General features: G+C 53.8%; 1 protein-coding gene across 5 annotated transcripts in view; it reads right to left on the reverse strand.

Moving 5' to 3' along the window:
* NRXN2 (neurexin 2) overlaps positions 1-16,392 on the reverse strand; it is a 111,058-nt gene that overhangs the window by 73,984 nt on the left and 20,682 nt on the right. For 4 of the 5 annotated variants that reach the window (XM_003798612.1, XM_023518522.1, XM_023518521.1 and 1 more), the window contains 4 exons: positions 14,062-14,079; positions 9,125-9,154; positions 6,724-6,795; positions 2,010-2,311 (listed from right to left, as the gene is read on the reverse strand). In XM_003798612.1, coding sequence (XP_003798660.1) covers positions 2,010-2,311; positions 6,724-6,795; positions 9,125-9,154; positions 14,062-14,079 — 422 coding nt within the window. The remainder of the gene's footprint in view (positions 1-2,009; positions 2,312-6,723; positions 6,796-9,124; positions 9,155-14,061; positions 14,080-16,392) is intronic. The other variant, XM_003798613.2, reaches the window with a different exon arrangement.

A 16,392-nucleotide genomic window follows, 5' to 3' on the forward strand; every position in this document is an offset into this window, starting at 1 on the left:
AAAAAAAAAAAAAAATGCTGCCAAGGGCATGTGTCACCTCCTCTGTGTGGCCTCCCCACCTCTCCTAGCCACAGACCTCTCCCTCTTCTTATGTGTATCCCGTGTTCCAGCATGCTGGAGGGTTCTGCTGCTCACTTGGCACTGGCATGGCCCTCCTCTGTCCACTCCACAGACTCATCCTGTCTCCTTCCTGGGAGGGAAGGGACCGTGTATTTTTTTCCCTCTATACCAAATATGGATGCACTGTACATTTCTTGGCCAAATGATGTGTAGAGAGGGACTCTGGGCTTACAGCATCTTGCCAAAGGCAGTACCAAGTGACAATACTGGTCCTGGGGAGTGTAAGCTAGCAAGAAGCACCAATAAAATGCATGCAGTACCTAAAAGTATCACAAATGTACATGACACGCTTGGGTGTGCTCAGACTGTGAATTCAGACCTCTGGAGTGGTAAAGGGATGATATGACATGAAGAGGAGCGCATTGAGAAGAGGGACTCCACCAATTATGCCACACTTTAGAACTCAGGACAACAGAGGACAAGCAGGTCAGTGGGAGCCCAACTGCAGCCGGTGACACAGGCTGCAGGAAGAGCAGCTGGATCAGTGCAACATCCTCCTGGGTGGGGGGACGCAAACCAGGAGGAATCCCCAGATCATCAGCAGTGGTTTAAAACAAGAGCAAGGAAGAAGAGTGGGCAGGGAGCCAGGATGCTGAGCCCAACTGACAAGCCTTTGAGTGGGAGGAAGGGGAGGAGGAAAAGAAGGAAGAGAGAGACAAAGCTGATGACAAAGAGGAGAGACAAAGAAGGGTGGCCACCACACCACCAGAACCAGGAAGTCCAAAGAAGAAACTAGTAAGGGAATGGCTATGGAGAGCAGGACAGAGCCTCTGAGGGCAGGGCTCTCAGTTTTGCTGGTTCATGTAGATCTCTAGAGATGCAGGAGAGATGGAGCTAGAAGACCTTCCCAGACACCAGCAAATGGGACCATGGACCCAAGCACCTGGGACCATGGAGCCAGGAGATAGAGATAGGAGCCACGGTGGCCTCTCTTGCTTAGGAAGAAGAGTCAGGTTTGGACCCTGCCTGAGGAGGTAACTCCTCACAGGTAGAAACAAGCTGGGGAGGTTTCATGTCAAGCAAAGCTGGGCCAGGGAGATGGTCTCAACTGTGATAGCCTCTCTCTGGGCCTGTGAGAGATGAAACGGGTCACTCCTAAGAGTATTTGTCCAGTGGGACATCTGGGAGCAAGAGGTGAGGGCACACTGCAGAGAACAGGCATGTGTACAGGGGCCCACCCAGGAGGGTCTCCTCCCAGCACCTGCGTGAGTCAGCCTAGGAGCCAGAGAGGCACAGGCAAGCCAGGAACTGCTGGAGGGCCTGGAGAAGAAAAGGAAGGAAGAGAACGGCATGTTCTGCCCAAAGGAGACCCAAAGGAGGGCCCCAGGGCCCCACCCTCCCTGGTCTACTCTCCCTTTCCCCTGCTACACCTCTCCTCTCACTCTGATGAGAGGGGCAGTGATGTTAAACAAGAGCGGGGTTTAAGCACATCCTATCTCAGGCTTGCTTCCATACCTTGCTGCCCTAGTGTCAGGCAGGACACTCACACCTGCTCTAGCAGGCCAGAGCCTGCCCACCCCAGAGACCCCCATCCCCATCCCACGGCACCCCAGGCCCACCCACTCAGGCTTTGGCTCACTCCTCCCATCTCCTCAATTGCCCTTATGCCAGGTCCCCCGAGTTCTTGGCTCCTACTCATGAGACCCAAATTGCTCCCACGCATAGGGACCCTGCCCACAGGCAGCTCTGGAGCCTCCCAGCTGCCTGATCTCTGGAGCCTGTGATGCCACTGAGGCTGCACACCAGGACCCTCACAGCCCTGAGCCATGTTCCCCAGAAATATGCCTTACTGCCCAGCTCTGACCCCTCCAGCCCTCTTTGCAGGCCCTCTCCCCACCTCTGTACACCCCAGGTCGGCTGACCCCTGGCCTTCTTCTTGCTCCCCCTACCTGGCGCAGGTTTCGGGTGACCCGGACGTCGTGCCAGGTGTTATCGTTGAACTTGCCATTGACGGGTTCCACGAGGGCCTCAAAGGCACCGGAGCCTAGGTTGATGACCAGCCAGACAGCCCCAGACTTGAGGGACAGGTTGACATAGTCAGCTGACTTGCCCGTGTGCAGCATCAGCCCGTTGCGCTGCAGGGTGCGGAAGGCCAGTGTGATCTCGTCAGTGCTGCTCTGGATTGGGTTGTGTGACAGGTCGTAGCAGAAGAACTCATTGCCTTTGAAGGTCGCCACAAACTCTTCCTTGCCTGGATGCCGCAGTGTGGGGAGACGGGGAAGGCTGAGTGGGGTGAGGTACACAATGCCTCCCTTGTCCCCTCCAGCAACCTAGGTGTGGGTCCTGGGCACCAGGATCCCTGGGGTCCCAGCCCTTAGCCTGTTAGCCCTCCTCTCCCGACTTTGCCATCTCTGTTGTCAAAAGTCAACTTCTCCCTCATCCATTTCCAGACCAAGAGCCTGCTAAGTGGTTCCCACATCAACTGACTGACCAGACTGCTGACAAGAATGCTACTACATGCTGCAGATGCCACAGGCCCAGGCAAAGCAGAGGGTGCTCACTGTCCCCTCCCCAGCAGACCTCCATTTGCCACTCCCCTTAAAAAAGGAATAAGAAAGAGAAACAAGGCTCTAGTTGACTTCCCTTGAAGATTCTCCCCAATGGCTGGGCACCAAGGGACTCCTGCCCTTCTTTTGGTAATGGCCAATCTCGGGGCCCAGGGACAATTTCAGCCTCACCATATGGGATGGAGTAAGTAAGCGTGTCATGCAGCAAAGGGCAGAGGAGGCGAATGGGAGTTGGTGGAATAGGGATGGGCAGGGAAGACACAATGTAGGTGACAAGGATATGTACCAGGGAGCAGCAGGTCACAGGGGAGCTTTCACAGGTAGCCATCCTGCCAGCTTTCACCACCACCCCAGCTCCTCACTCTAACCTGAGAAGGACAGTACACACAGGCCCTAGGCAGAGAGCCTTTGAGCGGCCTGTGTGTCCTCAGTGGGTGATAGGGTGAGATTGCAAGGCCAGGCCTAGCTCTGCGCATGTGCACTTATGTGCAAGTGCACTTGTGCACACAGGACCCAGCACAAGGCCCTTCCACTGGCACTTTTTAAGCATAAACAAAAACTACTGGAAGAGGCTGAAGGATTGCTAGTTTCTGTGATTTGTTGACAAGTGATAGGACAATGATTCAGTGGTACCAGGAAGTGGGTACTTAGTCCGACACCTTCACAAGCCAGAGCACAAGCAGAGGGAAGTCAACTAGATATGGGGTCAAGAGGGACCAGAGGGCCTTATTCCTCCTGGCCAGGAAACTGTGACACACAGCTGATATTGCCATCCACAGGGTGGATGAGGGGCAAACAAAATTATGTCCCTAGGAAGAAACTGAACTTTGCAAGTGCAGGAAGTCTCAATAAATGCCCCAAAGCCTCCAGTGGGCCCCTAACTTTCCCTAAAGGGGAGGGTGTGGCTCCATGGAGGGGGTTTCTGAATGCAAATTCTGCAGACCCCCTTCCTCTCCTCTGCATACACCAGCGGCTTCTCTCCATCTGGGCAGACTGCCCATAGACTCTGTCCTCACTGCCTCCGGATGCCAAGGCACCAGCTGCTGCCCTGGAGCCTGGCACAGCATTCGCTGCAGCTGGCAAGGTCCGGTTCCCTGAGGCCACAGGGCAGCAGGGCTGGTGGGGGCTGGAGCAAAATCGGGACATTGGCAACATAGGGTGCCAGGGGGAGGGCCAGAAAGCCAAGGTGAGGACCCCAGCAGAAACAAGAAGGGAAGGTGGGAAAGAATGGGGAGGATGTGAGAGATGAGTGGAGCTGGCTCAGGGCTGACAGGGAGCAAGAAGGGACAAGGGAACCTACCTGGATAAAGAAAAGGAGCAGGCCCTCAGAGGACAGGTAAGGAAAAGGGAAGAGGACCAGCAAGGAAAGGGGGACAGGGACCTCTAGGGAATGAAAGCCAAGGCTTTCTGGGGCCCTGCTGTCTCCATAGCAACCAGGCCTGCTGCCCAGACACTGGCAGAGCCAGGGGCTCAAGGACCAGAAAAGGGAACGGGTTTGACCTTGGGTTTGCCACACATACTAGTCCCTCCCAGAAGCCACTCCTCCCACTCCCTCACCTTCACTGCAGTCAAAGAAAATACCATTAAATAGAGTCAAACAGAGAGAAACGGAAGAATAAGGCAACCACGTGAAAAAATGATTGGGACAGAACAAAAGAGACCAGAAAAAAAGAGAGAGGCGGGTCTGGGGCCAACCGTGTCTGCCAAGGCCAAGTGGAGAAATGAGGCCATTCCTTGACACCTCGCCTTTGCTTCAGGTCTCCAATGACTGGAGGCAAAACCAGCCACTCTGGACCCACAGCCTCCACATGCTCCTGCCCCTTTGCTGCAGAGACCGGAGCTGGCCCAGTGATGTGGAGACCCGTTCAGCAGCCCGAGGGGGCCTGAAGCCTTGAGCAGGGGGGGCAGAAAAGAGAGGAGCAAATGTGGACAGGAAAATTCAAGCATGGCAAGGAGACAGAAAACCTGAGAGCAGGGCGGGAGCAGGACTTCAAGGGACTGGTGGGGGCCTTTATTGGGGTAAGAGCCGGGGGTGGGGGTGGGGGGGGGCGTCGCCTGGTGCTCCACGGAGCGCAGACCCGATCTGGGACGAACAAGCCCTGAGGCAGCAGGGGGCGCTCTCCCCCACCTTGCCGTGCCGGCGGAGCCAGGAACTATGACTCCCAGCAGGGCTGGCGCAACAAACAGCACCACTGCGATAGCGCCTGGCCCAGGAAGGGGGGATTCTCTGATACTGATTTCTCTCGCTTAAATGGGGAATCTGTAGCCTGGGTCCCTAAGCACCATGAGGGACATAGCAGCTGCCTCCTTTCCAGACGCGGCTCAAAGGCCTCTTTTGGGAAGGTCTCCAGCCCCCGCTACCCCACCCCACCCCAGCTCAGCGCCACAGCTGTCTGTTCTGCTCATTTGGCACTTACTGCCTAGTAACATCTTGTACTGCTCCCTGGAGAGGAAGTGTGATGTGAGAAAGACCTGGGCGCTCACTGGCTCCACCACCAGCTTTGTGACCTTGGCTGGTCACAAACCTGGGCTCTAAGCCCTGGCTTCCTTCTCTGGAAAATGGAGCTAGTCATCAGCCCACCTTCCAGGTTTCTGTGGACATCTTAGAAAGAGAAAGACAGGGTCCAGCTTCAAATGTAAACCACCCCACTAATAAACGACTTTTGGACTGGTATGTAACTTTACCTATGCTGCCTCTCTGCCTTTCCTTGAATAGATTAACTCCTCTGAACAGAGTCTGCACTTCCCATAGACTTTATGTGGACCATACTATATTGTAGTTATGTGTTACAACCTCAGTGAGCCCCTGGGGAACAGAGACTATTCACTCATATAAAATAAATTTGCTGAGCACATGCCTACATAGGTGCCAAGAGCTGTATAAAGCATGGGTTATGGTAATACCCAATCCCTGTCCTCAGGGAGCTTGGTCTAGTGGGGGAGGTGAACAGGTGAAGTGACAGTTATGATGTAGTATGACAAGCCTTCTAAGGGAGGTGTAGATACAGAGAACACTGAAGTGTTCAGGTTAGCCAGGGTGCATGGCCTGGCTGCTGTCCCTAGGGTCAGCTGAAAGAGATACCAAGCCATTGGGAAAGAGGGCAGGGATGGCGGAAATCCAGACAGACAGAAGAACTGAGACTAAAGAATGTCTCTAGCCCCAGTGCCTGACACCCCTGCCTCACTGTAGCTCCCTGAAGAGTTATTAAACTGGCCTGTAAACTGGGGAATGAGATTGTCTTAAGAGAGGCAGCCTCAGCTTAGCACCTGTAGCTCAGCAGCTAGGGCACCAGCCACATACACCAAAGCTGGTGGGTTCAAACCCAGCCCAGGCCTGCCAAACAACAATGACAACTACAACCAAAAAATAGCAGGGTGTTGTGGCAGGTACCTGTAGTCCCAGCTACTTGGGAAGCTGAGGGAAGAGAATCACTTAAGCCCAAGACTTTGAGGTTGCCGTAAGCTGTGACACCACAGCACTCTACTGAGGGTGACATAGTGAGACTTTGTCTCAAAAAAAAAAAAAAAAGAGAGGTAACATCAATATAGAAAAAGGAGCCAAGCCCTAAGACACACCTAAAGGAACCCATGCTGGCCTCGGGTCTCTGGCCAGTGTCAGTTTCCCCATTTGTAAAGTGAGGGCAATGACCCTACCACACAGGGTTGTGAAAGTTTATTTAGATGATGTGTGTGATACCTACAGATTATAGATGCTAAATTTCCCAACCAGAGTCCTCCTGGGCTGGGCACCTAGTAGGCTCCCAAAATTTGGTCGTTAAATGGATAGTTGCCCTGCTGCCCAGTCGCTCTACCAGAAAACAGACACTTTCTAGGGATTGACCTAAACAACTTATAAAGATTCCTATGTTCTAGAAAGAGGCCATCAAGACAAACCAGGCTTGGAGAAAGAAATGAAGGTTTGTGGCCCTTCACACCAAAGCAGGAAATGGGGCCCTTAGCATGGCACTGGGGGTGCAGGCCCACCAGTTCCTGCACCTCAGGGGGGTCCTGTGTAAACTTGGCTTCCCCTCAGGGGGCACAGTTAGCTCGAAGCAAGGCCAGGGCAGGGCTCTCTGGGGACTGTGGGGTCACTGACCTTTTGTTGGCTGGTGCACATCGCCGGCTCCTCCTCTCCCGGCCCCCCCCTCGGAGAACAGTAAGGACCCTACTGGAGAAGCAGAATTGGGGAGTCAGGCACAGGGGACTACCCAGCCAGTCCCTCCCCAGCCTTGAGGTGATGGAGGCCCTCTCCAGGGTGGAAGTGCTGCTTGGACATACAGGTGAGAAGGGGCCTCTCTAGGAACTCTCTTGCCTTTGGGACCTCTAGGGAAGGAGCCAGTTGACAAACCAAGAATCATCAGCCCCCAGATACCCCATCAGACTCACGACCACTGACTTCCATGCTTTGCCTGATGTAAGGAGACTGGTCAGAGAAGCAGAGGCCTCACTGCAGGAGGGAGCCACCCTTTCCCGAAGCAAGCACACAGCCCTCTGTCCTTAGAGTTGTCCCCATTCCAATTTCTTACTCATTCTCCTGGCCACCACCTTTAGGAGGCTTGTCCTCCCCAACTTTGCATCTTTGCTCACACCTTTCTGCTGGGTCAGAGTTCATACTCCTCAGCTTGTTCAAAAGCCTAACACAGGCACCCCCCTCCAGAAACTTCTCTGATTCACACGCCAAGCCCCTCTTCTGGTCTTTGCCTGTCCTTGAGGCTCTCACTTGTCATCTACACTGTTGCATTTGCTACAGAAAGGATTCTCAGGGTCACCTTTGTCCACTTCTTTCCCAGTTAGGCCCTGGGACTTCCCAGTGCTTTCTTATTTGTTCTTTGTTCCCCACCCCTCTCACCCCTCCCCCCTGCACCTGCAGAAGAACTGTGCACACCAAGAGGGTCCTAGCTGGCTGGAGCTCATCCTGGATGTGGGAAGCCCTTTCTCAGGAGCTCTTTCTCACTCACCAACCCCACCACTCCTCAGCACCCAGGCCTCTGAAGGCGCCGGCAGGCACCTGTTACCATGTCTGGGTTCCAGGCAGAAATTCTCCACCCACTCCTGCCAGTGAACACAGTTCACTCAGCACTGCTCAGCACCCGGGTAAAACCCATCCCTATCACCAGATCCACAGGACGGCTTCAAGATGAGGGGACTCAGGGATGGGGTGAGATCTCTATCTGGGCTCCAACCCCAATCCCAAATCTGCAGAACTAAAACAAGAACAACCCAAGCTGTGGAACTTTGGTGGGGGAGTTCTGGTATCCCTTGAGAGGGCCTTCACCTATAACAAAGGAGCTACAGTCAAAACTGGGCATTGGAAGGGAAGGATGAGAGTGAACTAGCCACACTTCTGCTCCTGATTCCCCACGGGACTTCCACTTTGCCCATATTTCTTGTCATAACTTTGCAACCCTGCAGGTATCCCAGGTTCCTTCCCACCCCAGGCCTGAATCCATCCCAACTTCAGATGTATGCAAGTCTCTCCCCACAGCCCAGTCTTGGTCCTATAGGCTCTCCCTGCATATATCTCCCTACATATAGACCAGGGGCCCCACGCTGTCCCTCTGCCAGATTGTCCCCAACAGAGGGCTGAGCAAGGCAGGGGCAACAGTGCCAAAGGGTCTGGGAGGCCAAAAACCTAAGCTCTGAGAGAAGCAGTCATGGGGGAGGGGTATGGAGGCCAAAGCAATGAGGACACCTGGGTTCTGTCTCCAGTTTTGCTTAACACCAGGGCTTTCAAAGATGGCAGGGACTTGGTTGAAAGAGGATTAAACTAAATTCCTAGTTCCAACCATACCACCAATTAAGGCTTATATAGTTACTAGCAAGTGATTTCATCTTTGGTCCTCACTGTCAACATCTGTCAAATAGGGTTAAAACATCTCTGTTCAAAAGATAGGAGGGTGAAGGTGTGCGGGATAGAGGGCACTGTGGGAAGGGAGGGACCCTACACCTCCAACCCCCTCTTTCTCTCTTTATTCCAATTATGGGGGGACATCCCACAGCAGCAGGTTGAGGGGGGTGAGGCTGTCTAAGATCCTCTTTCTCCAGATCATGCTTTTCTCTTTTTACTTGGGCTCATAGAAAAGAAAGAATGATCAGAATGAGTGGAAGGAAATCAAATACCACCATGAGAAAGAAAAAAAGCAAGGTACACTACTAGAAAACGCCAAAAAAAAAAAAAAAAAAAAGATTGACTGGAGACAACGGCAGGAGTTCAAACATCTCTTGATGTCAGAAACCAAGGTGAGATGAGGGCAGATGGAGCGTATCAGGGTGTGCAGGGAAGGGGAGAGCACAGACCAGGACGAGCCTCCCGCCCCCACCCCAGCACCCCCCAAATAAACTTAAGATATGACAGAGGAAGGGGGTGGGAAAGGAAGGAAGGTGGCAGGACAGGTGGAGGAGGGGATGGGGACAAGAGGGACAAGGAGAAGAACAGAAAATGCAGGAGTAGGTTGGGGACAATCCAATCCAAACCAAACCAGAACTTCAAACCATACCTTCGCTGTTTAACGTCAGGTGAGCCGGACCTTGGAAAGGGGAAGGAGAGAAAGAAAGAAAAGGAAAAAAAAGAAGAAAAAAAGAAAGAAAAGGGGAAAGAAACAAAGAAAACACGAGTCATCAAAATCAGCCAGAGAGAAGGGGGAAAAAAGCTTTTGCTGCCACAATTTAAAAACCCTTTTTAACTTGTGACAGACATCGGGGAAAAGCCCCAGCCCAGGAGCTGAGGAGAGGGGCCCGATGCCGAAACAGTGAGTAAGGGCACGACAGGGGAAGAGAGAGAGAGATTAGGGTGGCAGAGAGGGTGAGAGGGGGACAGGCAGAACCAGAGGAAGGAGGGGGCGGGGAGTCGCTGCACGGGGAGAGATTTTGGTTTCTTTTTTTTCTTCTTGCCGGAAAAAAAAAGGAAAAGGAGGAGAAGCATGAAGCTGGAAGGGCTGCTTTTTCCTTTTTCTTTTTTTCTTTTTTTTTTCTTCCGGGAGGCGGAGAGAAAAAAAAAAATGGTCAACGAGAAAAACAATTCAGATGGAGGAGAAAATAAAACACGACACAAAAATCAAAGCCACCTGGAGAGAGAGAGAGTGTCCTGTTAGCGTGGGATTGAGCGGGCAAGGGGACCTCCAACCCCCACACCCCAATCCCGGTGACCCCACTGGCCCTGTCAGCGAAGCAGGGAGGGTGGGAGCTATGAGGAACCTGAGCCTAAAAGAATCCCCCACAAAAGAGGCTTAGAAACACAGCTATCCAGTTCTAATCCTCCCAGCTACCCGCCCTCCCCCACCAACCTCTGTGGGGACAGTAGGGAATGTGCACTCCTGGGTTTAAGAGGAAGCTGGGGCTCCGAAGGGTAAGTTTAGAGAGGGAGCATGTAGGAGGTGAAGTCCTTGGAAACACTGAGACAGTGGGACACTGGGCTCAGAGCTTTTGCAAAGCAAGGTCCAAAGAGGACAGCCCAGCCCCAGGGGAGGAGGCCCAGCTGCCAGAGAGGTCAAAGCACCTCATTCACAAATTACTCCACGGACCCCCTCTGACTCTGACCAGAGAGGGCCTCACTAAGAGCAAGATCCACTGGGATTTCCATCCAGGATTACCTTGGCCCCTTGAAAGAGCTTTGTCAATCCTAACCGGAGATACCCTTCCCAGCCCTAGAGACAGAGAATTTGGCCGTACAGGAAGCTCTCCCAGAGAAGCAGGTAGCCCAGGCCTCAAAGCTAGACTGAGACCCAGGGCTCCCTGAGGTGACCAGCCAGCCCTACCAAACCTCAGAGACCCCAAGCCCATCCTCCCTCCTATGGTGTCTGACCAAGAGGAGGGGGAAAGGGCACATCCCTATAATACCTGTTGCCTTTAGAAACCATCCCAGGTGCTATGGCAATCTGATATGGGCCCTAAGGATAGGAAGCAGGGGCTGGGGCAGATGTATCAAGGTTAAAGAGCTACAAGTGTCTCGGGCAGTGCCTGTGGCTTAGTGTGTAGGGCACCGGCCCCATATACCGAAAGTGGTGGGTTCAAACCCAGCCCCGGCCAAACTGCAACAAAAATATAGCCAGATGTTGTGGCAGGCGCCTGTAGTCCCAGCTACTGGTAAGGCTGAGGCAAGAGAATCGCCTAAGCCCAAGAGTTGGAGGTTGCTGTAAGCTGTGCCACAACAGCACTCTACCAAGGGTGATCAAGTAAGACTGTCTCTAAAAAAAAAGCTACAAGTGTCTCCAAGACAAAGCAGAGGGCCAAGATGCCAGGGTCCAGGAGGAGAGGCAGTGAAGGGGCCAGAAGGGCATGGCCAGGGGCCAAAGGCCTGGCCCCAGTGGCCGACATGGCCAGATGATCCACATTTCCCTCTCCTCCCCAGCTCTCTGGGGTGGCGTCAGTTTCTCCCCCCTTCTGGGTTTGAGGCTTGTTGCAGGGGAAGGCCACAGCTGCTGAGAGCAACCTTAGGACAGAACAGCTCTTTGGGAGGACACAGGTCTTCATCCACCGCACAGGTGGGGACCCAAGCATTTGTACTGAGTCTCCTCACTCCTTGTTCTGAAAGCCTCCTACCAACTCTTTCCCCAAGAATTACTAGCACCTTCTTCCAAACCCCCTAGACCCAGCACCCAGACTCTGGGGCCCTAAACCCTCAGCTGACTCTCTTATCTTAAGCAGCCTTGCCCTCGAGCTCCCACCCTTGGGAATCTAGTCTTCTGCCCACCCCAAGCCAGTGCCCTGTTAACCCACCCTCTGACCCACAAAGGCCTGGCTGCAGCTGGGGGGAAAGTCACATGTCCTGCCCCTCCACAGACCCTTTCACTGCCCAGCTCCTTGCCAGCCTCATTAGCATTCGGCAGTCTCCCTCTGTCACCACGGCAACCAGCTGCTCAGCTCCCTCAGGCGTGACAGCACCAGCCATCTTGGTGAAGGGGAGGCCAGTTCTCTTCCTGTCTAGACCTGCTCAGCCTCAGCTGGCCCAAAGGTTCTCTCCCTGAAGTCTGCCCCCATCTGAGTCCCTGCCACCTCCTCTTGGCCCCCGCCCCGCTGGGGTATTCTCCTCCCCATGTCCACCTGGGTGCCAGCCCCTACTCCTACCACTGGACAGGAGGTGGCAGTGATGAATGGCATTGCCAGGGCTCCCTTCCTAGGGCACTTTAGCTTGCTGCTTCTGGGGCTCCCCTCCCTGTTACAAGAGAGTCTAAGAGGAAACAGGAGGTGTTTGGCAAGGCTGCAGGGCAGGATGTCTGATCTCTTGGAGAAAGCTGGGCCTGGGCACAGTGTCAGGGCTGGGAAGAGAGGGTGAAGGCACAGAGGACTCCTTATAGATCTGCAAGGGTAATCCAGGGTCCACAGGGGCCCCAGCCTACCACCTGGCAAAGCCACCTCCCCACTTTCGGACCTGCCTCTCCTACAGAAACCCCAGAGAGGACCACCAGCAGAGCAAGGCAGGCGATTATAGGGGACAAGTTTGAGAGGCACATGAGCAGGCACACAGACATGTCCCAGAGAGACACACAGATGCATCACATGCTGGGTGTGTACACACACACACAGCCTCACATACACACCCTGCGTAGCTACGGATGTGCAGATATACACACCTCTAAACCAGTGGACCACCATGCCACCCAGAGAAATGTCAAGGCGGCATACACAGGCCTTCTCCCCTCTGGCCCTGGAAGCCCTGCTTCCCTTCCTGCCCTGTCTGTTATCCCCCTTGCTGCATTTCCCCTCTCCCCACAGCACCCTCCTGCTTTCACCTCTTGGCCAAGCCACCTCAGCTTGAGGCTTGAGTCCTTCTTTCCTGACCTCTTCTCCTGCCCCCTCTCCAGCCTGCCTCTCTCTGCTCCCTCTTTCCTCCTCCCAAGCCTCTCTCCTCCACCCTTTTTTCCCTCTTTCTTCCTCTCTTTGTTCCAGAGGAGACATGACATCAAGAGCAAGTAAAAGTCACATCAGCACTAAATCTTATCTCTAGCCCTCAGAAGGCTGCATCCACCCAGACAAGCAGACTCTCTCTGACACACACAAAGAGGTAAACACTGACACACAGAGATGCAAACACAGATGCAGACACACAAAGACATTGACGCTCCTGCAGAGGTACACAGAGATGTGGGCCACACAACAGAAGACACACGATGAAGGGGAACAGCACACACAAACACTCAGACAAGCTGGGTTACATGTACATGCACACGTCCAAAGACGTGCACAGAGGCACACAGAAATGCACAAACGAGCACAGCTGTATGAACACACATGCACACGTGCACACACACCCACACAGGTGCTGCCTGCTAGGATCAGGGGAGCTGAGGACCTCCAAGGAGAAGAGGCATCCAGAGAGAGAGACAAGCCACACCATTGACACCACAAGGAAAAATGGGCTCCAGCCACACATGGGGGCCAAGAGCCCCTTGCTGCCTTGCTTTCCCAGGATCTTGCGCCCTTGGCTCTCTCCTGCCCCACCCCTGTAGGCCGTGGGCCCAGGGACCTAGCCTAGGCTTGCCCTCCCTCTCCGGCCTTCCCAGGGAAGCGCCTGTCCTGCGACGTCCTTCGACCCCTTTCATGGTGGTCACCTTCAGCCCAGCCTTCAAGCCTGGGCCACCCAACACAGTCTTTCCTCTCCCTGCTCTTAGTCTATCCCAAGAAGAAAAAGAAACAGGGGAAACCAAAGTGAGAGGGAAAGTTCAGAGAATGACCGAAACCCAGAGAGAGCCTGGGGAAGGACAGATAGAAAGAGGTCCAGGGACAAAGCCCCGGAGGAAAAGAGAAGACAAAACCAAGACGGGGAGCAAGGTAAACAGAACAGAAGCCGGGAAAGAATGGACAGAGAGACCCTCACCCTGGCCCTCCCACTGGGCTGAAGGGAGAAGCAGACCACACCCACCTACTACCCACGGGACACGGACAGGGCCCTGCAGCCAGTGTCAGCACCTGACCCAGGGACCTAGCACCCCACTTTGCCAGAGCTCTCCACTGCCCTTCAGCCCACTGTGCCCTACAGCAGAGGTGCCAGACCCCAGAGCGGGGGTTCTTCCCAAGCATGGGCTTCTGGGGCAGCAGTCACCCCCAGCATACCCCAGCCCCTTCTAAGCTCCTTAAGCTGGGCCAGAGAGACAGGCCCTCCCTTCTGAACACTTCCTCCCCACCCCACCCCCACTCCCATCTCTTCCCTCGGGTTCTCTGTCCCTCTCCTGAGAGGAAGAAGAAAGGCTACTCAGCAGAGTGGAGAGAAGCGGGTGAGGGCAAGGCCCTGACCTCCATCTGGCAGTTCTCCCACCAAACCAAGAAAGAGGGGATGGGTGGGGGGACAAGGTAGCCAAGAGAGAACCCCAGATGTCCTTCCCTGGAGGAACACCAAACATGGCAGGCAAAGGAGTTCTTGCGTGGCCACTGACACCCCTCACATAGGACCCCCATGATGACAGATCCATTACCCTAGTAACTGAGAAGCTTCACTCACCTTCCATGGGGTGCTCCTCTGCAGCCAGCAAGGTTCAGAGGAGGAGGAAGCAGAGAAAGAAGAAAAAAGGACTGTTAACAAGGGTGCCATGGGTAAGGACTGCAGGGGAATGAGGGGCCCAAGTTCCCTGAGCTTACACAGGCCCTGAGGTGTCCCCCCCAACCTGGAAGCCTCCATCTCAGAGAACAGTTTTGCTGTTAAAGAGGCAGAGACAGCACTGTTCCCAAGTCAACTCTGCACACGCAGAGCCAGTCCACCCAAGAGGGCCCAACTCTCACGTGACATTTCAGGAAACTGAGGCCTAGGACAGGGAAGTGACTGCTCAATGTCACACAGAAAATTGGGACCAGGGCCAGGTGTGGCCAGAGGCTTCCTGACTCCCCCAGACAGGCTCCTCCCTGCATTCCATTACATCTCAGAGACAGATGGGGATATGCTCACACTAGTAGCTGTTTTGCAGGGCTCACCCAAGACATGCTCAGTGACACACTGACACACATAGGCACTTAGCGATCAAGTGACACATATAGTCCTTCACACAATTCACACATGAAGCCTTTACACACAAGGACCCAACCACCCTGCAGTTCCCCACCCACCTAAGGGAGGAAAGGCCTCAGGACATAGAATTCAGAAAACCCAGTTCTGCCACCAAATGCTATGTGACTGCCACTCTATTCATCTAACCTTGCTGAGCACCTCTCTTGCAAAAAGGGGTCTGAGACTAGATAGTTTCTGAGCCCCCTTTTGATTTGGATTCGGATTCTAGGGCAAAGGCCTTCTTTTTTTTTTTTTTGAGACAGAGCCTCAAGCTGTCCCCCTGGGTAGAGTGTCATGGCATCACAGCTCACAGCAACCTCCAACTCCTGGGCTCAAGTGAGTCTCCTGCCTCAGCTTCCCAAGTAGCTGGGACCACAGGCGCCCACCACAACACCTGGCTATTTTTTTGGTTGCAGCCGTCATTGTTGTTTGGCGGGCCCAGGCTGGATTCGAACCCACCACCTTAGGTGTATGTGGCTGGCACCTTAGCCACTCGAGCCACAGGCTCCAAGACAGCAAAGGCCTTCTTAACAGCTGGGTGAAGCAAAGGGGCCACAGGCTAGATGGCCACTGCAGTGCAGGGAGAGAGCCACATGGGCCCAGCTCAGGCAGGCAGCCATCACCAGCTTGGGACCTGCTACCCAATGAGTCAAGAGAGAAGAGGGAAGAAAGAGGGGACAGAGGGGACGGAGGCAGTTCCTGTAACTAGGATACACCTCCCCAGGCAGGCGGGCTTCTTGTAAGAGAAGCCAGGCCCCCAGCTCCAAACACGTGCCACATAGCCACCTACCGGCCTACTGGGAGCCTTCAGTTAAAGCAACAGGCAGGAAGAGACAAACTGCTCAAGTTATGAACATACAAACCAAGTGAGGAAACCTATACACACGTGTAAGCCTCTGAATACACATGTATAAACACACGTGCACACACAAGCATGCACACATACTCTGCCTCCACCCCCATTTTGTGTTATTTGTTCATTTGCTCTTGGGGATGTAGCTATAATCCAAAAACAAACACTGTCATTTGTCCTACCTTATACCACCTCCACAATACACACACACTCAGAGGCTGCATGCAAAAACACCAGTACCTGCAGCGATCTAATACATACTAGATGTGCACACCACTGCCACCCCGCACTGCCGCCAGTGGCTACAGACACACACCTCGAGATGAACACAGCTCCCTTGTGATTTATCTGCCATTTCTTAAACCTACACATACAGCCTTTCCACATCTGTCTGTTGCAAACACACTTCCACAGAGCACAGAGCTTCTTTTATCTGCAGCTACATCCCCCCAAAGCAGCATATACAACACTTTTCTTAAACTAAACCACATTACATTTTTAGGGGCAGCTGGCTAAAGGAGCCCCAGGGAAACCTTTCAGCTCTTGTGTGGACCACTGTGTGGGAATTTCTTTGGTCCCAGGGTGCGAGGCCCCGGTCAGTCAGCATAGTCATCTCACCAGCACCTGTGCAAACAAGGAGGCATAGTGATTTCTAGATAACCCAACAAGGCAGATATTTCAAAAAGTATTTCCATCTGCCAGAAACATGCATCATGCTATGCTCAAGAAGGTGAAACAACCAAGCTTGGTTTGCTTCTGGCTTAGGAGAGATGACACCAGAGACTCATGTACCACACTCTTCCTCTGCTGCTCTGCTTTCTGCTGACTCATCCCTGTCCCTCACCTGCCACCCCTCTGGGCTGGGTCCCCTGCCTGCCACATTTCTCTCACCTTTCCCTGGCCCCCCCAGTGATAGTCACTCTCATGGCTTAGGGACT

Source organism: Otolemur garnettii, unplaced genomic scaffold (assembly GCF_000181295.1).
Source record: "Otolemur garnettii isolate 467f Iridium unplaced genomic scaffold, OtoGar3 scaffold00140, whole genome shotgun sequence".
NCBI classification, from domain to species: Eukaryota; Metazoa; Chordata; class Mammalia; order Primates; family Galagidae; genus Otolemur; species Otolemur garnettii.